At 52.8% G+C, this 24891-nt stretch overlaps 2 protein-coding genes across 5 annotated transcripts in view; one reads left to right on the forward strand and one right to left on the reverse strand.

Annotated features, from left to right (window-relative positions):
• The window catches only part of NEK6 (NIMA related kinase 6), a 102777-nt gene extending 82010 nt beyond the window's left edge, over nt 1–20767 (forward strand). For 3 of the 4 annotated variants that reach the window (XM_030920415.1, XM_010365841.2, XM_030920416.1), the window contains exons 8-10: nt 1293–1387; nt 9374–9487; nt 12460–14053. In XM_030920415.1, the coding sequence (XP_030776275.1) occupies nt 1293–1387; nt 9374–9487; nt 12460–12570 (320 nt within the window). In that variant the 3' untranslated portion in view covers nt 12571–14053. Of the gene's footprint in view, nt 1–1292; nt 1388–9373; nt 9488–12459 lie in introns of all 4 variants that reach the window. The other variant, XM_030920414.1, reaches the window with a different exon arrangement.
• PSMB7 (proteasome 20S subunit beta 7) overlaps nt 15049–24891 on the reverse strand; it is a 62325-nt gene continuing 52482 nt past the window's right edge. The window contains exons 7-8 of the mRNA XM_010365842.2: nt 18358–18509; nt 15049–15287 (exon numbers count right to left, since the gene is read on the reverse strand). Of these exons, the coding sequence (XP_010364144.1) occupies nt 15176–15287; nt 18358–18509 (264 nt within the window). The 3' untranslated portion in view covers nt 15049–15175. The remainder of the gene's footprint in view (nt 15288–18357; nt 18510–24891) is intronic.

The following is a 24891-nucleotide window of genomic DNA, read 5'->3' on the forward strand; positions in this document are numbered from 1 at the left end:
CCATTCCCTGATGAGTAATGAGAAAAGTAGCCTTGCTTCATGTGCTTATTGGCCACTAGGATATTCTCTTTTGTGAAGTGCCTGTTCAAGGCTTTTTTGCTCACTTGAGTAAGGGGGTAGTTTGTCTCTTACATATTGATTTACAGAAGCTTTGAAATATATTCTGTAAAGAGTCCATTGTCAGGTGTATGTGTTGGGATGATTTTCTCCCAGTCTGTAGCTTGCCTTTTAACTCTGAATGGTATGGTTTGATGAACGGAAGTTCCTAGTTTTAATGCCTTACACACATTTCGTTTTTGGTTAGTGCCTTTTCCATCCTGTTTAAGAGATCTCAGCCAACCCCGAGTCTGGATGGGCTAACTGGTGGTGGCCACAGGCAAGACTAAGTGCTCGGTTTCTGGAGCCTGAGGGTCTGGGTTTGAACTAATTCCTGCCACTCTTATGCAAACTGAGCCTCAGTTTCTCCATCTGCAAAATGGAGATGCCGCCTCATAGCACTGTTGGGAACATGGATGAGCTGACACATGTAAGATCTTGGTTAACCTCCACAGTGATGGTTTTTTCACTGTTCAGAGCCTGATCCTGATTGTTGTGGATTCAAACAGTTCCCTTAAAGGACATGTAGTCAGCAGCTTCCCCCAGCCGGGCCGAGGCATCCCCTTCCCCTGGGCAGCTGGCAGAAACACCAGCCCCCAGCTCTCCAGCCCCATCCTGATTTTTTTTTTTTTTTTTTTTTTTTTTGAGATGAATCTCACTCTTGCCCAGGCTGGAGTGCAGTGGCATGATCTTGGCTCACTGCCACCTCTGCCTCCTGGGTTCAAGTGATTCTCCTGCCTTAGCCTCCCGAGTAACCGGAATTACAGGTGCCCGCCACCACACTCAGCTAATTTTTGCAGTTTTAGTAGACACAGGGTTTCACCATGTTGGCCAAGCTGGTCTCAAACTCCTGGCCCCAGGTGATCCACCCACCTTGGCCTCCCAGAGTGCTAGGATTACAGGCGTGAGCCGTGGCGCCCAGCCTCCCAGCCTGATTCTTGGTCTCGGTGGGTCCAGGGAATCTCCTTCAAGTCCCCAGCACCCCAGGTGTTTAGTGTCCTGCTAGCATGGGAACCTCTAATCTGATCCACCTGCTCATCTGACAGAGGAAGGCACAGGCCCAGAGAGGGAGAGGGCTGCTCAGAGACCGAGGCGCAGTCTCTCCCCTGCCCCTGCGTGCCCTCCCTCCAGCCTCACCTCTGTGCCCTGCCCCTGCCCTACATGAAGTGTAAGCAGCCCCCCTTGCTGTATTGCAGTGGGGACACCCTACTACATGTCACCGGAGAGGATCCATGAGAACGGCTACAACTTCAAGTCCGACATCTGGTCCCTGGGCTGTCTGCTGTACGAGGTGAGTCTCTGCCTGCGGCTCAGCAGCATTTGGTGAGACATGTGTGGGGGGGTGCCCAGTTAGGGCAGGGCTCACCCTACCAGCTCAGGTTGGAACCCAGGAATGTCACGTCTGCCTGAGGCATCGGTACCACCAGGGCCCTGTCCTTCACCCTCCTCAGCCCACGTGGGGCCTGGTCTGCAGGGTCAGGCTGGCGGAGGCTGTTGGGGGTGATGGCAGTGGGTGGGGTCTGGGAAGGGAAGACAGGGGAGAACAGGCCGGCACCTGACCCCCAGCTGCCCCTGCCCGTCACCCTGGTGATCACATTAACACGCCAGTGACTGTGTTCATCATTTATTAAGGGTCAGTCCCGTGCAGGGCACCAGGGTCAGGAGAGGAGTCAGACTTGCCTCATGCCCCTGAATCACTCTCCACGGACAGGTGGCCACCCCCTCCAGGCCCAGAAATGTGGGTCTCCCTGAAGACCACCACATCTCCCCTGACCTGTGAAATGGAGCTAGGGGATGGCCACTTCAGACCTGGTGGCCTGTCTGGACGAAGGGACAGGAACAGTTTTGAGTTCTGGTGGGCCCAGACGTGAAACAATAAGAATAAACGGAAGCCCCCCACCCATTTTGTCCAGCCACACTGGGGCCCCAGGTGACGAGGGGTGTGGGGAGCATGAATCACTCTTGGCCATGAAGTTCTTGCAGCCACCGGCAGGAGGGAGGCCTAAGCCCTCTGGTGTCCAGGTTGGCAGCCACACAAGCTGCCCCCTGCCCCTAGACCACCAAAGGCTGGGCGGCTCTGGGATTCCATCCACCTGGCTGAGCCCCTCCGCATCTGAGAACAGGAGTACCTGTCTTTCATTGTCCTAGTCCTGATAAATGACAGACAAGAAAGGGCTCTGGAAACCCCCCAGGCTATTAGACACCAAGCCTTGATTTTACAGTCGGAACCCTGAGTGTTTTTCTGCTTTCCCTGGAGCTGACTTGAGCAGCCGTGGGGTCTGGCTTGGAGCTGACGCACTGGAAGAAGCTCGGTCCCGGCTGCTGTGGCCAGTGACAGTCCACAGCAGTGATGCTCAGGACAGCATGTCCAGGGCCTGCCTCGAGTGCTGAGCAGTTGTCCGCAGAGCCTGATTGCTCTGTCCCCTGGGGACCGTCGACTCCGAGGCTGACCTCACAGCCCTTGTGCGTGAACTTGAGGGCGACGCTGCCCGCTGCTGGGCCACGTGAGGCCCGTGGAAGCTCTCGTGGCCGGGGTCTCGTGGGCAGGGTCTTCTGGTGGTGAGATTTCCCCTCCCCACATTACAGATTGAGACTATGAGATCCAAACTCTGATCTGTTGGCAGGGCTTAAACTTCACAGAATCTTTCTTTTGTTTTTTTGAGACAGAGTCTCACTCTGTCACCCAGGCCGGAGTGCAGTGGCAGTCTCAGCTCACTGCAACCTCCACCTCCCAGCTTCAAGTGATTCTCCTGCCTTAACCTCCCAAGTAGCCGGGACTACAGGTGCCCCCCACCTGGCAAATTTTTGTATTTTTTGGTAGAGACGGGGTTTCACCATGTTAGCCAGGCTGGCAGCCAGTGACCTGCTATTGTAAGAACACATATTTCATTTTAACAGACTGGCTAGAGGTGTGGTCCTTGTGGAACTGGTGCTTGGGACCCCTTCTCCAGGGGCTCAGCAGATGCGGGTGACAAGAGAGTGGGACCCCTTCTCCCGGGGCTCAGCAGATGTGGGTGATAAGAGGGTCTGTGGGTGAGTCTGGCCCTGACAGAGCTGGGAAGCAGGCCAGGTGCTCTTTCCAGGACTCCACAGGGCATCGGTCACAGAGGAGCTCTTTGAATGAGGACCTAGCTGGATCAGCTGTGGAGTGTGTGCAGTGGAGGGGGGAGGGCCCTGCAGGTGAAAGGGGGACAAGCCATTTGTCCTCCCTGCCTCCCTGTCTCTCCACAGCCCAGCTCCTGGGTGGGCTGGAGTGGTGGCGGGTGTTGAGCAGGGTATGTGGGTGGGCTCGGGGGAGGGCAGTGGATGTAGGAGAGAATTTGGAGGGAAGTCAGTGTCTTTAGCCACGGGAGACAAGACATGTAAGTCCAAACTCTTCTGAGACAGGAAGAAACCTGCTGGTGTTGGCCCCGTGTGCCTGCACATTCCGAACAGCCCCGGGGAGGGTGCGTGCCTGTTATTTTGTGGAGATGACGGTAAATCCAGGTGGAGAAAGCCCCGGCTGAGGAGAGTTGCTGAGTGGTGTGGAGCCACCGTGCTGCTGGCGTGTGTCCCCCAGGAGGAGTCGTGAGTCCCAGTCTCTCCGGGACTCCTCTAAGTACAGGCACTTATGCAGGTGGCCACTCTGGCCACCAAGGTCGCTGAGGCTAGCAGTAGAATCACCCCCATGTCACCTGCTAACCTGGCTGTCCCTGGGCTCAGGGCTTCAGGGTCACCGCCCTGCCCCCACCTGCTGTAGGGTCTCAGGAGGGGATGCAGACCCACCTGTAAGTGGGCATCATCCACCCAGTGTCAGATCCCGAGGGGCAGAGACAGGTGTTCTGGGTTTCCCAAGGCCCGGGCAAATGCCCGCAGCGTAGTGGACGGCCAGGGAGCACAATTTTGAATGAGAGCACATGTCTGTGTGTAGGCAGCTCGCTTACCAACTCACTCTCATCCAAATCCCAGCTCCAGGGCCCACCCACGGAAGGATCCGGGCAAGTCAGCCCCTCCCAGGTGGGCTCCAGGTATCCCATATGTAGAATGAGATCCCAGCCCACCTTGTCATAGTGAGGAAGGAATGAGGCCCTGGGGGTGAGGCGCCCGAGTCAGAGAAGGCCCTGAGGCCTGTCCACCAGCCGCAGGCCAAGCACGGGCACTTCTGCCCGCCTCTGGCCTGAGGCTTCTGCAGCTTGCCACATTTCCCTTTTTGCTTTGGCCAGCGGGAAGCCAAAGTGCAGCCCAGCCTCAGTCCCCGGGGAGGCTCCGCTTCGTCCTCCTTTCCTCATGTGTCTCGCCCTGGGTCAGATGGCTTTTGTTTCTTTTTCCATTCTGCTTTGTGTTTTTGTAAGCTGCTTCCCGTCTCCCATGAACCATGGGAGTCTCCATACATAAACACACACAGCGTATGAACACACACACAGGCTGGCCAGGCTCTCAGAGCTGTGCCCACCTCCCCGGGGTTGGGGTTGGGCTGGGGCTGGGAGGCCGGCAGCTGGCTCCCTCTGCCTGTGCCAGGCCCTCCACTTGAGAACCAGCCCTGCAGTTCCCAGCCCCGTTCCCTGCCTACGTCTTTGTCTCGGCTCTGCAGAGGCAGACACAGCCCATCGTGTGCCAGGCCTCACTGGATTCTGGGTCGGGCAGTCCTCCTCCGAGTCCTCGTTTGTGGGCACCTAGATGTGCATTTCACGAGGCAGCCCCGCCTTCATGGCTCCCTGGCACTGAGGCCCGGGTTCCACCGAGCTGACTCATTTGTTGGAGTAAGTGGGGCTGTGCGGCTCGCAGCTGCGGGGGGACAGACCACAGCCGGGGCCGGGGGGGAGCGGCGAGGGGACAGATTGCAGCCGTCCAGGGCTTTGTGGTGTGGGGGATGGATCGCAGCTGGAGAGGGGGTCGGTGGCAGGGGGGGACAGATACCAATCTATGGGTGGATACCAGTCAGCAGTGGGAAGTGAATGAAACACAGCAGTCGAGCCCGGAGGGGATTGGCGTCCTCAGGGCGGCAGGCGCTGACCTAACCCTAGCAGCCCCGGCCTCACACAGCAGCAGGCTGGTGTGGCCACCCATGGCCAGCCCGTCCAAGGGTGACGGGGCAGGGGCTCTGTGCCAGGTGACCCCCCTCCACTCCTGCAGCCCCGAAAGGGGAAGGGGAAGAAGAAGGAGAAGGCGAAGCAGGCATTTCCCCAGCAGACAGGGAGGGGAGCCACATCTGAGCCCACAGCCATGTAATTGGAAAGAGGCCTCCTGCAGTCATGCCCGGAGCCTCCCACCCCCACAGCCTGTGGTGTCTTCCAGGGCCGCCAGCCTGAAGAGCTGTGTCAAAGTCCCCCACCCTCTCCGGACTACAGCTGAGGATCCTGCACAGGGCACATACCCAGGTCACCTGGGTCCTGGTGACAAACACCGCCAGAGAAAACCTGCCCTTCCCCCAGCCCCAGCACGGCCTGGAAGGCTCAAAAGCCCCTGTGCTCGTCCCTGTGGCTGCAGTGACAGATGTCACCACGCTGATGGCTTCAAGCAACATAAGTTTACTCTGTTAGATCTCGTGGATTCTGGAGGCCAGATGTCCAAAATCAGTCTCGCTGGGCTAAGTCAGGGTGTCAGCAGGCAGGCGCCTTCTAGAGGTTCTGGGGGTGAATCTGTTTCCTTGTGTTTTCCATGGAAAATGGAGAGGCCACCCGCGGTCCTCGGCCCCCGCCTTGTGTCACCACAGCCTCTGGTGTGCGTCAGCCTGGCGTCTTCCCCTCTTCCGTGCCCTTCTCCCTTAGGCTTCCTCTCATGAGGGTTCTTGTGGCTACGTTGGGGCCCACCTGGATAATGCCCCCATCTCAGGAGCCAACATTTCATCACACCTGCAAAATCCTGTTTGCCCTATAAAGTGTCATTGACAAGTCCCAAAAATTCAGTGATGGACGTCTTCGGGGCCCATCATTGAGTACCCCATACTCTCTCTCAAACTTGGGCATCAGCTATTACCGAGGACCTCCTGCGGCCACCGGAGTTGCTGGCACTGACCCCAGCTAGTGGGAGCCACCACAAAGCCCTGCACCTGGCCCCGGATGGGGCCCCAGCAGAGTCTGTTGAAGAGGCTGGAATCAGGAGCGCTGGCCCGAACATGGAGTGAATCATAAGACTCGCAGGCCAGGTGGTGGGGAGCCCCCGGTGGGAGCTGGGAGCAGCAATGCCCGAGCTTGGGATATGGGAAGGCCGGGCTCTGTTCTCATTACCCAGATACCCATGGAGGTGCCCAGTGGGCTGCCCGCTCTGCAGGACTGATTTTTACCTATGTGGGAGCTCAGCTGCAAGTACAGAGCTAGAGGAATTGACTCGTTCAGTGCCAGTCCCAGGATCCTCATGGGGGGCATCCTTGCAGCAGCCTTGAGGTGCCCAGCTGGGACTGAGACCCAGGGAGACAGCGGACTCAACGGGAAGATCCGCGGAGCCTTGGCTGAGACGCTGCTTTGGAATCCTGCTCGGATGGTGGAGTGGCCTGGACACCCCTCCGTGGTGGAGGAGCAGGGCTGCAGACCTCCAGGTCTCCAGTCACCCTTCAGTCTGGGACATGGTCGAGAGACACTGGGTGACGAGATGGGTGTCTGAGGCCCTGACAGGCAGGAGTCAGATCCCCCTTGTCCCTCTGACATCTCAGATCACACACCAGCTTCTCTCGGCCCTGCCGGTGGGGGCCAGGGCCCACCCGCCCCCTTTTCCTCGGCTATGTGTCACCCTGATAACACCAGAGAGAAGAGCTTGGCGTTTGAGGAGCAGCGCTGAGAGCCATGGCTTCGGCAGTTCTAACGAGGCCCCAGACAGTGTGTCCTCTGTTTCGACCAGTCAGAGGCTGGGTGGTCACTGGTAGAAGGAGATCTCGCCGTCCAGGGTAATCGTTCTAATCCCCGCAGCCCAGAGCTTCCTTCACAGCCCGTCGCCCTGATGAGGGTGGAAGGCCCGTGGCCGGCAGCAGAGTGGGGGCAGGCTGGGGCGGATGGAGGAGGCCTGTTCCTGGGGAAGGCCGAGAGGGGTCCTCTGGCATAGCTCACTGCTGACCCCATTCAAAAGGCTTTTCTGAAACAATGTGGGGAAAGTGCTGGAAAGAGCACAGACATGATCTGAAGTGGATGCCAGCTTGGGGACTCAGTGCTCCCCCTCAGTGTTCTGGGGCCTTTGGAGTTCCCAGCAGCGAGGTTTATAAAATTCAGATCAAATGGGCGTGATCTGAAGTTGAAGGTTGGCCGATTCCTCTGGGGTCAGCCACATGAAAAACTAGGGCCTGCGTTCACTGGACCAACACTCAAAATGTCCCTTCTGTGCTGCACCGTAACGGTGCCCAAGAAAATCCACCTTAATCCTCCAGCTGCAACTCGGGGGCACCCAGGTCACCCCAGGTGACTATCCTGGAGTCTCAGCTGCTCTGTTATGGCATCAGTTGTCCTTTGGAAATGCTTGATTAACCCTTTGCACCAGAGAGTCTTGTTTTAATTCCTGGACATGCGTCACCTGGGTGGCACATTTGGCAGACTCCCAGCTGCTCCCGGTCAGGTCAGCAGACCCCAAAATGGCAGGGCCTCTGCATCCTCACACTTCCCCTGCCTGGCCAGACCCTCCCTGCAGCCCTCCTCCAGGGGTGGGTTTCAGGGTCCACATGGGTTCCCAGCCCTTCTCCGAGGGGCCCAAGCTCCCAGCCAGTGGGAAGACAGAGGTGATGCCGTCCCTAGACACCCACATGAAGGCACTTGGCCTGGCCTGGGCTCCTGGTCCCGAGGGTGCTGAACCTGGGGCTGAGGAAAGCCCACAGTCTCCAGGCTGCACTCAGTAGCTTCCCCAAAGGCCACCTGCAAACCCAAGGATGGTGCCAGGCTCTGAAGCTCCTCCACGCCCTCCTGAAGGAGGCAGGCCCTTGGGGTCACCAGACCTGTTCATGGATGAACAGAGAATGGGGCAAGACCAGGAAACCCAAGCTGATGGGCACCCTCAAACCCTGCTACCAAGGACTCCTCCTCGCTCAGCCTCTGGGGTGCAAGGACAAGCGACAGTTCCCCAGGGATCCCAGGGCCCCTCGGTAGGAGCCCAGGAGCCCTTGGCCAAGGAGCCAGAGCAGGGTGGCCCTGGCAGCCCGGCCCCTCCGAGGGGGAACCGGGGCCAAACAGGCGGGTACTCGCCTGACAGCACTTCACTAGCCGGAGGCACTGGGCCTTGGGGGGCGGTCTAGGGGGCAGTCAGCCATAGTGAGCTGGAGTGACCAGAAGCACTTTCCCATTATGGGTTCATAATAGGGGGGCCAGCGGGTGCCACGCTGGGCTACTGCACCACCACCTCAGGGCCACTGTGGCCCCTGTGAGTGCTCTGAGTGGCAGGGTAGAGCAGCCTGGCAGCACCCTGACAGCTGGGAACTCACAGGGGGCCACCGCCCCACAGGCCTTTTGCTCCCCCGTGGCCGGCCTTCAGGGCAGAACCAGTGCCGCAGGCCTCACCTCATCAAAGGTGGTCATGGCCCTGCTGGTGGTGCCTCCTCCATGTACCAGCCCAAGCCTCGCCACAGGCCTGCGGGTGAGGCCGTTGTACAAATGAGGAAACTGAAGTCCAGACACGCAGCAAGTGCAGAGCTGGGGTCGGGACAGAGCTGGGGCTGGCTGTGGAGCCAGGCGCTTCCCTCCCACCTAAACGTTCCCTCGAACAAGCTGCTGCGCCCTTCCATCCAGGGGCAGGAGGCTGCCTTCCTCCCTCCTGAAACCCCGTTCCCCTTGCCCTGATATCAGCAGCTGGCTTCCACAGGCAGTAGCTCTGCCAGGGGCTGGCGAGAACAGCCACAGTGAAATGCCTCACCCTTCTCGGGCCCACCCCACCCCAAAATGTCAGTCCATAGGTAAGGAAAGCTCCCTGAATGTGTGAGGCACAGAGACATGCCCCTACGGGCATCTTGGAAATCGCGTTTTATGGAAGTAAGACCATTAAAACGTATGCGTGCACTTGGGAACCTGCCGCACGGAGCCTGGGTCCCCCGGGCTGAGGTGGGAGCAAGGTGAGAATTGGCTCGCAGCGTCCAGCTGCCCTTCTTTATTGCCTTTAAAGTTTTGTCACTGAAACCCTCATGCCCACTTAATCCAGTGATAGAACCAGGATGGTGTTGCGCCTGCTCCTCTGTTGAACCCCCAGCTCAGCGATTCGGAGGAGAAGTTCTGCTGGACTCGCTGCGGTCAGGACCAGAGAAAGCCCATGCCCCAATCTGGAGCAGCCTCCTCTCCAGTCCTTCCGAGCCTTGAGGCCGAAAGCTCATCTTCGTTGTCCCCCTCCCTTGCAGATGGCAGCCCTCCAGAGCCCCTTCTACGGAGATAAGATGAATCTCTTCTCCCTGTGCCAGAAGATCGAGCAGTGTGACTACCCCCCGCTCCCCGGGGAGCACTACTCTGAGAAGGTGAGTTTGCAGGAGCTGGAGGCCTCGCAAGCCCCGGGAGGCCACCGTAGCTGTGGGGCTGAGGTTAGGCTCACTCTACACGGTGCAGAAAGGGAGCTTTCTGGAAAAGTGACTTGGAGAGGGGAAAGTAGGTGATTGCACTGAAGAAGGGGTTTCACCATGCAGCTCCAGTGTGGGACCCCCAGGTAGGAACCAGTGGGATGTGGCCCTTGGCACACCTCCACCTGTTCAGCTCCCAACTCGGTGCTCCAGTGGGAGGCCCACTGCTGCAGGTCCCCAGGACAGGGTCTGTGCCGTGCCAGACATGGGAGCAGATACAGAGGCAGGATGCAGCAGGCCTGGCGTCCCCATACTGCTGATGGTGGCCACTCTGCTCCCATGACAGGAAACTACAGCAGGGGGACTGGTCAGTTTCCTCCTTATGATATGACAGACTTAACACCCTGGGCTGCTACTGTCCACATTTTACACTGGCTGCTGGGGCCGTGGACACAGGCTCCGATGGGTCTGGCATGGGGCTGTGCCAGGTACTAGGAATGTGTGAGTATCTTCTTCCTCGGCTCCATCACCTTGAAGATGGGACTAATAGATAATCTCCTTGGTGGATAATCGTGAGGAAGAAAGGACAGGTTTCTTGGCATAGCAGGGTCAGCAGGGTCAAAAGTAGACACATGTTCACACACTCTCTGCACTGTTCCTAGGTGAGTCACATAACCTCCCTGAGTCAGTTTCTTCACCTATACAATGGGGATAATATTAAATCTTCCACATAGGATTAGCGTAAGGATTAAGGTAAGGCACCAGGCTAACACTGCCACCACCATCGAAAGTGGCCAGTGGACGGGGCCTGGCTCAGTCGGTGACTCAGTGCTCACTAAATGTCCTATGACCCTTATTTCTGTTCAAGGTCAATGCTAGTGAGTGAGTCTGGGGCCTCCTTGGGCCCACCCCATAGGACCATAGGCCATCACCTCACGATAATAGCAACAGCTCATGTTCAGACTTCCTGAGTTGAATCTTCCCCTCCCCCGTTTACCAATAAGGAAGAGACAGACACAGTCAAGTTAAAAAGACCAGTGAGGCAGGATCTGAACCCAGACGCCCAGCCACGGAACCATCCTGCTTCTTGATGGCATGTCTCTTTGGTGGCCCATCAGTTAGCTGGGGTGAGGCTCTGGAAGGAGCGCCCTTGCCCCGGCCAAGCTGCACAGGGCAGGTCCTGAGTGCTCCGCGCCTGTGTCCGGGCAGGAGGCTCCTCGCGGGGCGCCTGTGCTGAGCCTCTCTCTGCTGCTCGCTGGCGTTGCAGACTCCAGGGCTAGAGGAGCTCGAGTGTCGGGTGCTGCACAGTGCCCTTCCTCTCCTGGCTCCCAAGTTCTGACCTGCACCTTTGGAAGAAGTGTTTCTGCTCCCAGTGGGAGGAAAAACAAGTTGCATCTCTTTACAAAGCTGCCATTTGCTTTTTCCTTTATCGTCTTCTGAATGCGGACTTGTGTACCAAGCCGTGCAACTGGAGCTGATGACCACTCTGCTTTGGCCGTCAGTCTAGAAATGGGAGCTGCCCTCTCTGCTTCGGTTATGAGGCTGAAGTGAGCACTGAAGCCCCCATCCCAAGTGAGCCCTTTCCTGGCCACGAGCCCTCACTCCCCGGAGCACTGGCTCTCTCTGGGCCCATGTTTGGGGTGAGAGGTAGTGCTCAGGAGCCCCTCAGCACACCCTATTTTTAAAGTTATATCATATCGCCACTTAGAAATGAACATAAGACTTGATTATTTTTGTTTCTCTTGAATTCTGAAAATTTCAGACATGCACTTATTGCCAACTGTGCGTTTACGTCATAAATGAGTTTGAGTCACAGACACTTCACCTGAATCTGGTTTTCTTGGGTATTTTAACCTGTCAGAGACCAACCACAGGTACCTCCCCCGAATACTGTAAGGTTCAGAAAACAGCAGTCCATCCATAGGCCACCTCAGACGCCAGGAGTGGCCTAGCAGGCTGCAGGCCCCGTGTCACCCGGGCTTCTCGGTTGGAAGGCATGCACACAGGTGGGAGGGATACCCTAAGGCTCTGCGGCCCAGGGAGAAAATGCCCCATCAGCTGAGAGGAGCCCTAGTCTGCAGGAAGCCCAGGCCCCACCCCTCAGCTTTAAGGAGCCTGCGCAGCAGTAACCCCCCCCGGCCTCCAGAACGTCCTGTGGGCCCTCCCCAGACTCCCTGAGTGTGGCCACTGAGACCACCAGAACCCCCTCTGGTTAGAACCACCCGGCTTCCTGCTGCTGCAGCCTGCGGGGCTGGCCACCCCTCCAGCAGCAGGTATTTAAATGAAAACCAATGGCTATGAGCCCGTGATGCAGGGTAAGATGTAGGCATTTTAAGGTCATTATTTTAATTACCATTAAAATAATTGGCACTCCGGCTATCAGAAGAATGGAGGCGATCAGAGGTGCAAGGCACCCCTCCCCCACCTCGGGGCAGGAGCAGCCTTCAGTGTCTGTATAATTAAAAGCTCCGTCTTTCATGAGCACAATAAAGGGGCCGGGAGGTGGGCAGACTGCAGCCCTGCTGCATGTTAATGCGTTTATTATGATCAATAAGCCCTTGCCTTGTGTTTTGTCCTCTGGTTTGGGCATCTGCGTGACTGACAGCAGACACACACACACAGTTTGCCCAATGGTGTGGACAGCTACAAGTTCAAAATTATTTGGAGGTTAACCATTCTTAGAGTCTCAAAGCACAGTCTTTGGGACTAGACAGGCCTAGGAGGGGTACTACTGGCTAGCCCTTGGGAGCCATGCGGCTGCGCACCCCTTACCTGCCCCAGCTAAACACCGTTCTTCAGCTCTAACGGGGAAAACAGGACTGTCTGGTTGCTCTGAGGAAGGAGTGCCTTCATGCAGACAGACTGCGGAGTGCGGAGCCTCAGTAAGGCTGCTTTCCTTTCTTGAGAATAACACACCGTTCTCTCCCCTGCAGTTACGAGAACTGGTCAGCATGTGCATCTACCCTGACCCCGACCAGAGACCTGACATCGGCTACGTGCACCAGGTGGCCAAGCAGATGCACGTCTGGACGTCCAGCACCTGAGCGTGGATGCACCGTGCCTTATCAAAGCCAGCACCACTTTGCCTTACTTGAGTCGTCTTCTCTTCGAGTGGCCACCTGGTAGCCTAGAACAGCTAAGACCACAGGGTTCAGCAGGTTCCCCAAAAGGCTGCCCAGCCTTACAGCAGATGCTGAAGGCAGAGCAGCTGAGGGAGGGGCGCTGGCCACACATCACTGACAGTCAAATTCAAAAGTCCTTTCTTTATACTGTTGTGGACAATCTCAGCTGGGTTAACAAGGGCAGGTGGTTCAGCGAGCCACAGCAGCCCCCTGTATCTGGATTGTAATGTGAATCTTTAGGGTAATTCCTCCAGTGACCTGTCAAGGCTTATGCTAACAGGAGACTTGCAGGAGACCGTGTGATTTGTGTAGTGAGCCTTTGAAAATGGTTAGTACCAAGTTCAGTTTAGTTCTTAGTATCTTTTCAATCAAGCTGTGTGCTTAATTTACTCTGTCGTAAAGGGATAAAGTGGAAATCATTTTTTTCCATGGAGTGGAGATTCTGCTAATATTTTTATCTCTGTTTTATAACTTGGTGAGTAACGATGAGAGCCCTGCACCTGGCCAGAGCATCACAGGCAAATGGCATCGGGAAGCAGGAGCATCTTCCTGGCAACCAGGCTGGGCCATCTTCTCCTGGACACCTGCTGTGTACCAGGCATTTCATCACCTCCTTGAATGCTGGCGGTTCATTTCACGATCAGTGTTAAGCATTTTCCTCCATGGGAAGGATGGGATGTAAAAAAGCTAAGGGCTATCCTTTACAAATTCTGGTTCTGCAACTTCCTAGCGTGAATTTGGGCTTGGGCAACTTTCTTAGCCGTTCTGAGCCTTAGTTTCCTCGTCTGTACAATGAGATCAATAGTACCTATCTATCTACCTTCAGGATTGCTGACAGAATTTGAAATAAAATATGCAAGTTAGCTAGTACAAAGTAGATGATCCAAAAATGGCAGCCACTCACCCTTCACAGACTGAAGTCCATGGGCCATGGAAGCCAAGAATTAATGTACACCTGTATCATGTGTAGGAAACCAAAAAGGTGTTCCTTATTTCTTGTTCCCAAACAGGATTAACTGTGAAGACGACTTTATAAATGTGAACCTAAGAAAACTCCAGCTCTGAAGGAAATCATTAGAATTTTGTTTTTGTACGTAAAGTTAACCTTCCAGTGGTCTGAGCTGTCGTCACTGACTTGATGACAGTCTGGCCCTCCAGACAAGAGCAGTGCTGGCATCGGGCGGGTGATTCCTGACACCTGCTGCCTGCAGGCATTCGCTGACCGGGCTCTTCCTGGAGGAAACTCCCAGGGCCAGACGGCTGCTGCTTCCGCGTGTGGACTCGGATCTGCTGTAACACCGTCTGCCCGACAGTCTCTCCACATGCAGCCTTTCCTCTGTACTTTTTCTCCATGGTCCAAATAAAACAGGGTGACTGGGAGTTACTTATAATTCATGAAGATTTTTAAATGGCTTTGGAGATTTTGCTTTTACACCAGTAGATCCAAAACTTAAAACAGTGTCTGCAGCACAATTTCTTGAGGAACCTCGAAAAACACAACTTCCCAGGCCCCATTCAGTAATCCCAGGATTTCTTTAAGCTCCCCAAGTAATTTTGATACTCATTAGCCAAGTTTCTGCCCTCATGAGGTAATTCCATTGTTCTCCCCGGCCTGCTCCTGGCAGCTGTAACATAGGAGCTGGCCTGAGCAGATTCACCCTGGAATGTTCTCTCCAAGGGAGGATCAAGTCTGTGTCGCCTGCCTAGTGCTTACCACTGAAGGTTTTTCTGATTCCAGACAAACTTTTTGCCAGTATTCTGCTGCCAGCTCTCTGAGCCCCTATCGTGCCTCCCCAACACTGCCAGCCCCAGCATGCAATGAACCTACTTTGTGCATGCCACCGGCTTTCCACACCATGAGAACAATCTGCCCAACTGGACCCTCTGGAGGTGCACGATCTCAGCCACTCACCAGGTCTGAGTGTTTGTGAAATGATCATGGTCCTACTTACTTCAAAACAGTAACCCCAAAACATTCCTTTTATTTCTGTGAAACCGGCCAAAGTGAGGTCCACCCACCTTCACGCAGCTCTGGCGGTGCACCTGCCCACGTTCTCTTGGTACGCAGAACTGAGCTGGGCTTGAGAACTCAAGAGGTTTGGCTTTGCCATTTCTTTCCTACTTGCTGCTGAGGTGGAAGCTGTGCTGCACTTATCACCCCATTTCAAAACCAAACCAAACCAGAGGCCACCCCGAATGGAGTCAGCCAGCAAAAGGGACAGGTATCGATGTTCACCTGAAGCCTCAAGGGAGTCCACTCTGACTTCTGACAGCAGAGGGGTGCATGGCTCCTACGCTCTCCTGAGCCAGTGCTCAAGGAGGATCAGCACCCTGAAGGGCCAGGTCAATGGCCTTAGCAGCCCCAGACTGCCCCCTAAAACACCACACGGTGCCCAGACCTCAGCTGCCCAATTTGGTTTTTGTTTTTTATTGAGTTTCATTCAGCAAACACTAGCCACGTGAATCTTACTGGGCCTCCAGTGCCCACCATCTTCCAGAACCACAGCCAGCCACCCACTGACGCCATTCAGGAAGTGTCCATCGTTTGGACTGTTTCTTCCAGCACCTCAATTTCCAGAGGAGTGATTTTCTCAGTGAGGACTGCAGTGGTTCCTTTCTCACACCTGTACCGGCCAAGCCTAGTGAGAGAAAAACAAAAGCACAGAGTTAGGATTCCCCTCAAGGTGTCAGAGGGCAGGAGACAGTGAAAATAAATATTCAGGTGAGGCAGTGAGCAGGGTGGACTGGAATCCTGGCTCTCCCGATCCCAGCTCTGTGATCCTGGGGGATTCAACTTCCTCAGTTCCTCAGTTCTCAAGTGCTGCAAAATGGGGGTGCCTGGGAGGCACAGAGCGTCATCAGTGAACACGGCACCTGGCCCTTGGTGGACACGTGACTCTCCCCGACCCCACCATCCCCAGCAAGTGCTGGGAAGCACTTGGTCCCTTGACATCAATCTTCAACCTCCCTACAGTACCTTTCAGTGACAGCAGGAAGCAAATCCCATCATTACACAAGAGAAGGGCATGACTGCTCTTCTGTGCAGCAACAAGAATGACTTAACTGTTACCTCAGACACTGTACAAACATCTGGAAGCATAAACAAGTGTAAAAATATGAGCAGCCAGACTCTGGGCTTGTCATTTCAGACCACTCTCAAGACTCAAGAAAAGTTAACTGTGCCCTTCAGGGACACAGTGGCTCCCCACTAGGACACACCCAACACCTTCCTGGAGTGAATCTGGCAGAGGTTTCTTTGAGCACCAGACAGTCTAGAAGATACATACTTGGGCTGTTAATTCTCACAGGAATTAGGTCAGGAATTAGGATACTGTCAAATGGCAGCACACAACCAACTGTCCCTGGGCTCTAGCTCCAGCTGGGGTAATACCTCTGTCAAACTTACTGTCCTTCAGGAACTACCAGAAGGATGCTGGCTGTGCCATGACCTTGTGCTCCAGGAACACCCATCCTCTCCCCTGGGCACATGGGCTAAAAGAGGGAGCAGGAAGCAGAACAAGGAGAGCAACTTCCACAGTTCTGCATCCAGGTCAGGAGCATGGTCAGCCGAGTGGCCTGCCTTTATTCTGCCAAGCCTCCCCCGACCCTCACTCTCTTAAAGGATCCAAGCAAAAGTACCTTTTAACCATGTGTCCCCACCCCATCAGTTTGAGGATGGCTCTCATTCCTCACACGCTGGAACCTTGGTGGCAGCGTGCAGTCTTGGAGCCAAAGTCCCACGTGACCTCTCTGTGTCTGATGACTCTGGACCATCCCTCAGTGTCTCCAGGAGGCTTGGACACCTCCTCACCACTGTGGTGATGGTGCCCGATTTCGGCAGCATGCATTCAGTGCTTCCACCTTACGTGCCAGTGGACTGCAAGACTGCACGTTGGAGGGCTGCGAGCAGAGGAGGCAGCAGGGACTTGCCAGGCAAGGCCCACACTGGCGCAGGGCATGGGACGCTTGCTCAGGCCTATGGCCCTGCCCGCACCCTAGCATCCACCCTGGGAAGGGCTCCCCTAACTCAGGCAGTGCCTCCATCTTCAGTCACTGGCAGAGAAGACAACAGGGAGGTTCCAGGTAGCCTGGACACTTGCCCTTGGCCTCAGGACACCGATGGGGAGTGGGCCCCGTGCAGGTTACTGCACACCCACCATGCACCCAGCACCTTCTGGGCCGCCTCGCTGATTCTTCACAAGCAGCCACAAGGCGGTTTTCTTTCTGTTCTTGGGTGTTTAGAGCCTCTGTTTACAAGCGGAGCAGCCCACGTCCCAGAAGTAGGATGCGCTGCTGCTGCACTCCCTGTGGATGAAGACTCCTGCGCTAAGCACAGGTTCCCTAGGCAACCACAAATACCACTTCTCACTACCCCAAACGTGGTTTTCAGAGTCCTTGCCCAGGACCCTGTCCAGCCTGAATGGTGTAACCATTCCCTACCCCATCACCGCTTCATCGTGGACTTGCTTAAATTACGCAGCATCTTGCAAATAACTAGCAAAGCAGGCTACATGGAGTACTTGGGTCCTGCCTACCCGGAGCTCGGCAAAGCCTGGTTCCCCAACACAGCTCTGGGCCTGAAAGGTAGCTTGCCTTCCTGCTAAAGGCCCAAGGGACTTCATGGTCTCATCAGAGGTCATCTGGTTGAGCTCCATTTCCCAGACAGACTGATTTGCTGGAAGCCACCAAGCCAGCCACCAACACTCTCCAACCCCAGTGCCAGAGCTCTCTGGCGCCGTGCTGCCCCACCCCATCAAGAGCCCACTGAGCTTCCACAAGATTGAGTGCAGCCCACAGTGAATATCTGCTGGTTCTGAACGTTCCATTCTTTCCTTGTGAATTACTCCTGATACGGAGTTGTGTGTGCAGTGGGAGATGAAAGCCAGCTTGCAGAAGGTGATGCTCGCTTCCTCTGCGCTAGCTGTGGGGCTGGGTGGGAGCCGTAGTTTATAAATGCCCTGTGCTGCACCCAGATGCTACAGCTGGAAGCAGCACTCAGGGATCCCATCCTGAGCTGCTCGGGCTCCCAGAAGAGGTCAGGAGCCACAGGACGGTCAAGCAGCTGGACAATGATGAGACACTGCAAATGAGCTGCTCCTCTGACACATGCCAGCCTCTAGGTTTGGAAACCTTCCAGTTCTGCTCAGCAAATCAACTACAACTTTCTCCCACTGCTCTGAGTCTGGGCTGCACCACTGAGCTGAGGGGCCCACTCGGCGTGTAGGACAGGCTAAATGGCACGACTCCCTGTAGCATAGCAGACACACATTAGCTCCCAAGGCCACCTCTGGGAGGCTGTTAGCATTGCTGACGTACACCCAGTTAGGAATCTCGGGGCACTCTGAGAGAAAGTGCTGGGGCTGCTCTGAAAAATGCACCTTCTCACAGAAATCAGGGGATTCTTTAAGACACTTGAGAAAGGACAGCAGATGATCCAAACCGCTCCACCCCACCTCCCAGCCTAGGGCTCTTTCCTGGGCCACCCTCCACCTCTCGCATCAAATTAAATCACTTTCCTACACCTGACAGCAGCCCACTGTCATAAAGCAAGTAACGAGCTGAAGGTCTGTGCGGGAGGCTGATTTGGGAACACTGGATGTACTTAATGTGGAAAGAACGAGGAAAACTCCATCCATCCAGATGCCATGGAGATACCAAGGGTGGCACGATGCCAGGGGACCCAGGAAGAACTTCGTCTCCTTCACTCACCTGGTCCCCTTCTTGTTGGGCACCGTGTACGGGCGGAGAAAATCCAGCTTGCTCTTACTGATGACGCAAAGGTCGATGTTGCTTCCGGAGCCCAGGTCGTTGAAGATGCCGGCTGCGATGGCTTCGCTCACCAGCTTCTTGGCTTCCTCCTCCTGAGAAAGAGAACGGCAGCAATAACGTCCATGGCCAAACCAGGGCCTGCTCTGACATCCGCAATGTGCTTCCACTACCAGTTCGCAAGACCTTCTGAGAGACAGGTGTTGTTTATAATGCCCATGTCACAGATGAGGAAAAGATCTCAAAGTACCTCGATGATTTGCCCAAAGTTCCCGACTCGGGCCTTTAAAACTCTTTATGCATGCACCACCTCTTGACCACATCGGACACTCACCACGAAACGATGGGCTGACTGTTACTAGAGGGTTAGTAACTTACCTTGAAAAGGGCCAGGTAGTAAATATTTTAGGTTTTGTGGCCAAAAGTCTCTACCACACCTACTCAACTCTGTCATGCTAGCACAAAACAGCCACACACAAATACATAAACAAATGGGTACAACTGTGTTCCAATAAAACTCTATTAGCAACAGGCAGTGGGCCAGATCTGGCCCATGGACTGCAGTTCACTAACTAACCCCTGATCAAGAATGTCCAACAATAGCTGAAAGTTACTGACTGATAACATAATGGAGAAAGTCAGCACTGTAGGGGAAGAAACTGACACCAAAACAACAGTAGTTCTGGGGAAATGCTGGCAGACCAAGGGCGGGACATCTTGCCCAGAAGAATCTGTCTCTCCTACTAAGGCTGTAGCCTACAGGTTCACTGAAGTAATTCATTACTTTGAATCACTCTCCTTTGACCCACCCTTAAGCACAAATCCCCATCCCCAATAGTTACTGGTGAACAGATGGATTCATCCCTTTCTTATCCAAGAAGGCCCATCACATGCTATGTCCTAGACCAGGAGCTAGGGCTGCAGAGGTGGATGACGCCCCCAAATACCTGCCCTCTAGGGGCTCAGAGTCCAGCGGGGGCTCCTGACCCAAGTAAGAACAATGCAGGGTGAGGCTGGCTACAGAGCATGTGAAAAGGAGCTGGGAACATGGCTGGCCAGCAGAGCTTCAGGGAGGGCTGAAGGACAGGCTGCACACGAGGCACTCAGAAAACAGCAGTGAAACACAAGGCAGACAGCAAAGGCAACGGTACCGGACCTGGGGAACGCCAAGTTCAAGCTCTATATACAACGAGGACAAAAATGAACCAGGCTCCCTGAAAGCCGGGAATCTAACCTGTGCTATGGCGCCTTCCCAATCCACGAGGGCGTGAGAGTACATACACGTGCAAGTGCACTCCAGCGCTCATCCAAGTAACACCCTTGGACAAACAGACTCCAGGCCCAAATTCCAGCCTGAGACCCTCAAAGGGCAGATCTGCTAACCTCAAGTTTACAGAAGATCTGAACCCATTCAGGCCTCCTGCTCCTCTGCCTGCCCCATGCCAGACTAGGATTCCAGTGACATAAGCGCACTCTACAGACTCAGAAGGACAGAGAAGGTTCTGCTGGAAGTGGGCTCCTCAGCAAACCAGCAGACAGCAGTTCCTTTGATTTCATACCCCAGGTTTTTTCACTCTCATGTGACATCTATGTGGGGCCAATTAAGCTGATTCTTCTTTTGTACATACATAGTCCTGTAAGAATACATTCAAACAGGATTAGGAATTTTCTCCTAGAATTCTCAACAGTCTATGGGGCCAGAAGCTTTCCACAAACCAGTGAAGGTGGTAGCAAAGAAAGCCTCTTAGATAAGGAGCTGGCGGCAGCTGCTATCTAGACAGCAAAAACCAACCACTAATTCAGCAAACGCAACCTCATTCCAAACCGCTTCTCTTTAAATGGCCTTAGGTGTGTGTGCATATGGGCACGTGCGGGCAGAACCATACTTATTCCCTGTTCCTGGCCTACCACCTCTGCTCCCCCTTCTCTTCTCTACCATTTAACTATTTCCTCTGCTTTGTTTCTCGTCACTGTTGCTGGCGTCCCCAGCCAGCCAACAGTACCTGGCAGACATTGCAATCCATGGGCACACTTAGGACTACACATTTGCATTTCCCAAATGATCTGGGTAGATGGGGACAGGTGAAGAGAAGACTTGGGGGAAACAGAAATATACACATGACATGAGACATGCATATCTAGTGTCAATTGATTCGACTGGACACAGGACACCAGACTGCTGACAGTGCTATGTAAGATTACGAGTGATCCTCCCTCTATTTTGCAAACAGTCTATAATGGAACTGATAAGACTTTAAAATGCGCAAATTTTAAAATGATATAGTTTGATTTACTCATAAAACGATCATGTATGCTGTTATTTAAGTATAAATAAAGGCTTTTTTAAATTGGGGAAATACATCTTTTAAATTCCTTTCCTCCCCACCAATTCTAGGGAAGATCATTCCTTAAGGAAGAAAATCTCAAGTCTCTCACTTTCTTCTCCCCAGTTCCACCCCACGCCTCATATACATATGGCTGAAGAGGTTAGGAGATGGAGTGAAACTTACATTTACAGAGCACCTATATGCTCACTAAATCAATCAGTCAACATCTATCAGCACTCAGACATGCCAAGCACTGAGCTGGGCACTTGGATGATCATCAAGCTTACCCCTGCCCCCAATCATCTTTTCATGTTGGTATGGTCAGAAACTCGGGCTGACAGTCAATGACTTACACAAGGTCACACAGCTGGTAAACAAAAAATAGTAAAACAGGCCCATCAGGCCCCAGAGCCAGAAGGCCACAGCACCACACCAACTCGCAAGTGACCTTCCTTGGGCCGGGGACTCCTCAGCTAGTCCCTGACTCAAGGCCGTGTCATTCACTCCCCACCCCCAAAGAGCCTTAAGACCTGAGCAAATTTAAGAGCAGGAGAATGGTGTTTGCCGGTTTCTCTCTGGGTCAACCTCTGATGGTCACTCCCACTGGGGGTGGAGGGCAGTGTCTCCCAAAACACCCAAGATTACCACTTCCAGGGCCTTCTTCATTCTCAACCAAGTTAGGGCAAGAGTTCTACAATGCAACGCCAAATCAATACTAAGCTCTAAGGCCTCATTTAACATATCCCTCCCTTAACACCCCAAACCCTCAAAATCGAAAGAGGGTGGAAATGACCAAAGGCTCTACTGTCCACTCACTACTTACACAGTTAATGTCTTTAACACATACCTGTAGGAACCTACTATGTTCCAGGAACGGCTTCAATGTTGAATACTGTCTCTGACTGCAGTATTTCCGTACACAGAATTCTAGACACGTATGCAAATATGCTACTGGGCATATTCATACTGTGTTTTCTTTATAGTGGAATTTCACAATTAAACAACTTTTGTCTTTAACATGTGCTACCAAATATTTAAGAAAACTATCAAGAAAAACCACAAACTAGAGGCAAGAGGTGGGGAAAACACCACATTTGTATCTGTCTCTGGCCCACAGTAAGCGCAAGAAGCGCTGTCTCTTCCGTTAGGATTAATTCTTCGTAGGGAAATTGTACCTCCCTTTTCTGGAAGATGCAGAGTGACCTAGGTCCTGGGCAGCATCTGCCTGGGGACAGCTGCTACAGAGAGGCCTTGACAAGGGCCCTGCAGAGTCCATGACCCCAGCTGGTCAGGCCCAGGTGCAATGCTGTCTCCCACAGCCAGGGAGGCATCCTCCCCCAGTCAGCTGCCTATGCATTTATGTAGCAGGTCACAACGGAACCTCAGTGTGGAGATGGGCAAGTAGGACTTATCCTCGTTACCAAAAAACAGCAGCTTCCTTTTGCTTTCAGACACTCAGCCAAAAGATCATCATGACCCTGATGATTAAACACCAGCTGGGGAACCCAGGTTCAAAGTCATCTGGCAGACAGAATGGGTTTGAATCCCCAGTCTACTACTTACTGCTGGGCAACCCTCGACAAGTCACTACACCTCTCTGAGCTTACTCTCCTGCTCTGCAAAATAATGATAATAAATCCTACTTCACAAGATTACTAAAAATTAGAAATAAAAGCACAGAAAGCACCTACTATAGTCTGGCACATAGCTACTGCTTAATAAATGGTAAGTTATTTAATAAAACAAGCCAGAGGGCTCCTAAAAACACAACTTATCTCTAAGCAGCGATTGCCTATAACAAACCCCAGGCCAGGAGAAGGAGGTCCAGACAAACCTGCTGACAAATCTTCACACAGTGCCATAGAGAAGTTCCTATAATAATTAATCCAAGCAAAAAGCACACTCCCTAAAAGTTCGGAGAATATAAAAGGAACACTTCTTGCTTTATGGCTACAAAGACCAAACTAACTGGGAATATCAGTCCCCCGGGCCACCCCAGCTTCTTAAATGAGATTACAATAAGAGTGATGTACTGTACTGAAAGTCAGCTGTGACAAGCAGCACTTTATAGAGCTATCTGTTTGTCTCCATCACTGCATCGCACAATGTGTCCCCGGACTCCAATGTGCAGTTCCATTTACCGCTACATGACAAATGGGCAGCACTTGTAAAAGGCACAAAGAGGTCCACGTCGGCCACGTAATGGTCACCACAGCTGTACCCGAGTGCTTGAGGGGACAAAACAGACCCCCAAGTTCATTAAACTGACCAGTAATGGATCTTTCAAAAAGTGCCTTAGGAATCGTACAGAAAAGGCTAAAATAAACAACTCAGCATGGAAGGCTAATCTGAAATGGTGTTTGATAAATTATTTATAACACGGGCGATTGTCTGCATTTAATATTGGAGCTACTAGTAGCATCTTTAAAAGATGATTTATGTGTTGTAATGCTATTAAACTTTATATTGGCCCACTGCTAGCTATAAAGTCTGCTGAGATTTAGAGAATGAGTTTTAAACTGTCACTGCAACATCATAGGAGATGGAGACTGTATTAAATCTTTACTTTAAACCTGTTATCTAGAGAGTTGCATTTTGTAGACACTCACAAACTGATAGATTACCTCGGCATCCGCTACAGTGCAGGTCCAAAATAGTACTGCCAAGAAACTTTTTCTGCATTATTCTTGTCTACAGCTACAATCGAATTTCTCTTCTCACTTAAGTGATTTTTAGATTGGGAATGTCACCAGAGAAAAATGTAGCTGTGCCAGCCAATGGGCATTCTGGACAGTTCAGCATCAAATTAATACTCTTTAAATACACTCTCTTGACTGTTCAGCTATGCATCTGAACACTGCTTTACTTACACTGTAGGCAGGCAAAATATTAAATATGCACTTGACTGAAAACCTAACAGACTATTTTACGCACAGCTTTGGAATGTGAAAATTTATGTATGCGGCAAGTCATTTGACATAACTGATTAGTAACTAAAATTTTTAAAAGAATTTAAAAAATAAAATTGGTTATTTGCCGGCAAATATACTGTTTATGGGGCTAAGGAGCTGGCATGGGGGCAGAAAACAGAGAGAGATTCAGCCTTTTTCCTGAGGAACAGGGCTCCCCCCGCTTTAAGGGTTTTCAGGGCAGCACCCAAGTATCCCTTGCCTTCTGTGCCACCTCCATGCCAGGAGGAAGGGGTGCAGCTCTCCTGCCTTTGCTGGGGGAAACAAGAATGTGGATGGCATGACAGCTGAACCCTCACAACTTCCATCAATTTCCCTGTGTGTTGCTGAACCTATATTTAGTTCCATTAGTTCACAACCATTTGCTCCTTCATTAACTACTAAGGATTTAACTTGTAAGAAGTGAGGCATGGGAGGGTTGGGGAGATGCTGGCCAAAGGATACAACATCTCAGAAGGAGTAAGTTCAAGAGATCTATTGTACAACACAGTGGTAATAGTTATTAACAATGTATTGTATTCTTAAAAACCAGCTAAGAAAGATTTAAGTGTTCTCACCCCAAAAAAAATATTTGAGGTAATGTATGCTAATATATTGGCTTGACTTTGCCATTCCACAATGTACACAAATTTCAAAACATCATTTGCATATGATAAGTATATAGTTTTTATTTGTCAAGCCAGATAATTTTTTAAAAAGAATTAAGGCAATCCAAATGCAGCTTGGAAAATCTTCATTATCTTTTGCCACTTTGATTTGAAACAGCAAAAAATTCCATTCCTCTGATGATCTAGAGCAGAACAGATAAAAGTCTGGGTGTGATGAGAATTTGGACTCTAAAGAGAGAGGATGAAAATTCTGAACGTCAGGGGGTCCGCCCTACACCTTCTCCATCTTTGTATCCCAGGGAACTAGCCTGGTGCTTGGCATGTAGGTCAACAAATGAAAAAACGAAATGTTCACTTCAAATGCTTGCATGGCTCTGCCAAACTCAAAGACTCTGAAATCAGGAGAGAGACCCCTACCAAATGGGGCAATTCCCAAACTGCACCAGCCCCAACTGGAGACCATTCAAAGACAAGCACTTGAGAGGAGGTCGGAACACGATGTGTTTATTGGGAGCCTGCTGACAGGCTAAGGCTCTGACTCTGTCACTGATGCGGCCTGAAGACTCATTAATG

The sequence above is a fragment of the Rhinopithecus roxellana genome, chromosome 16 (assembly GCF_007565055.1).
Source record: "Rhinopithecus roxellana isolate Shanxi Qingling chromosome 16, ASM756505v1, whole genome shotgun sequence".
Classification (NCBI taxonomy): domain Eukaryota; kingdom Metazoa; phylum Chordata; class Mammalia; order Primates; family Cercopithecidae; genus Rhinopithecus; species Rhinopithecus roxellana.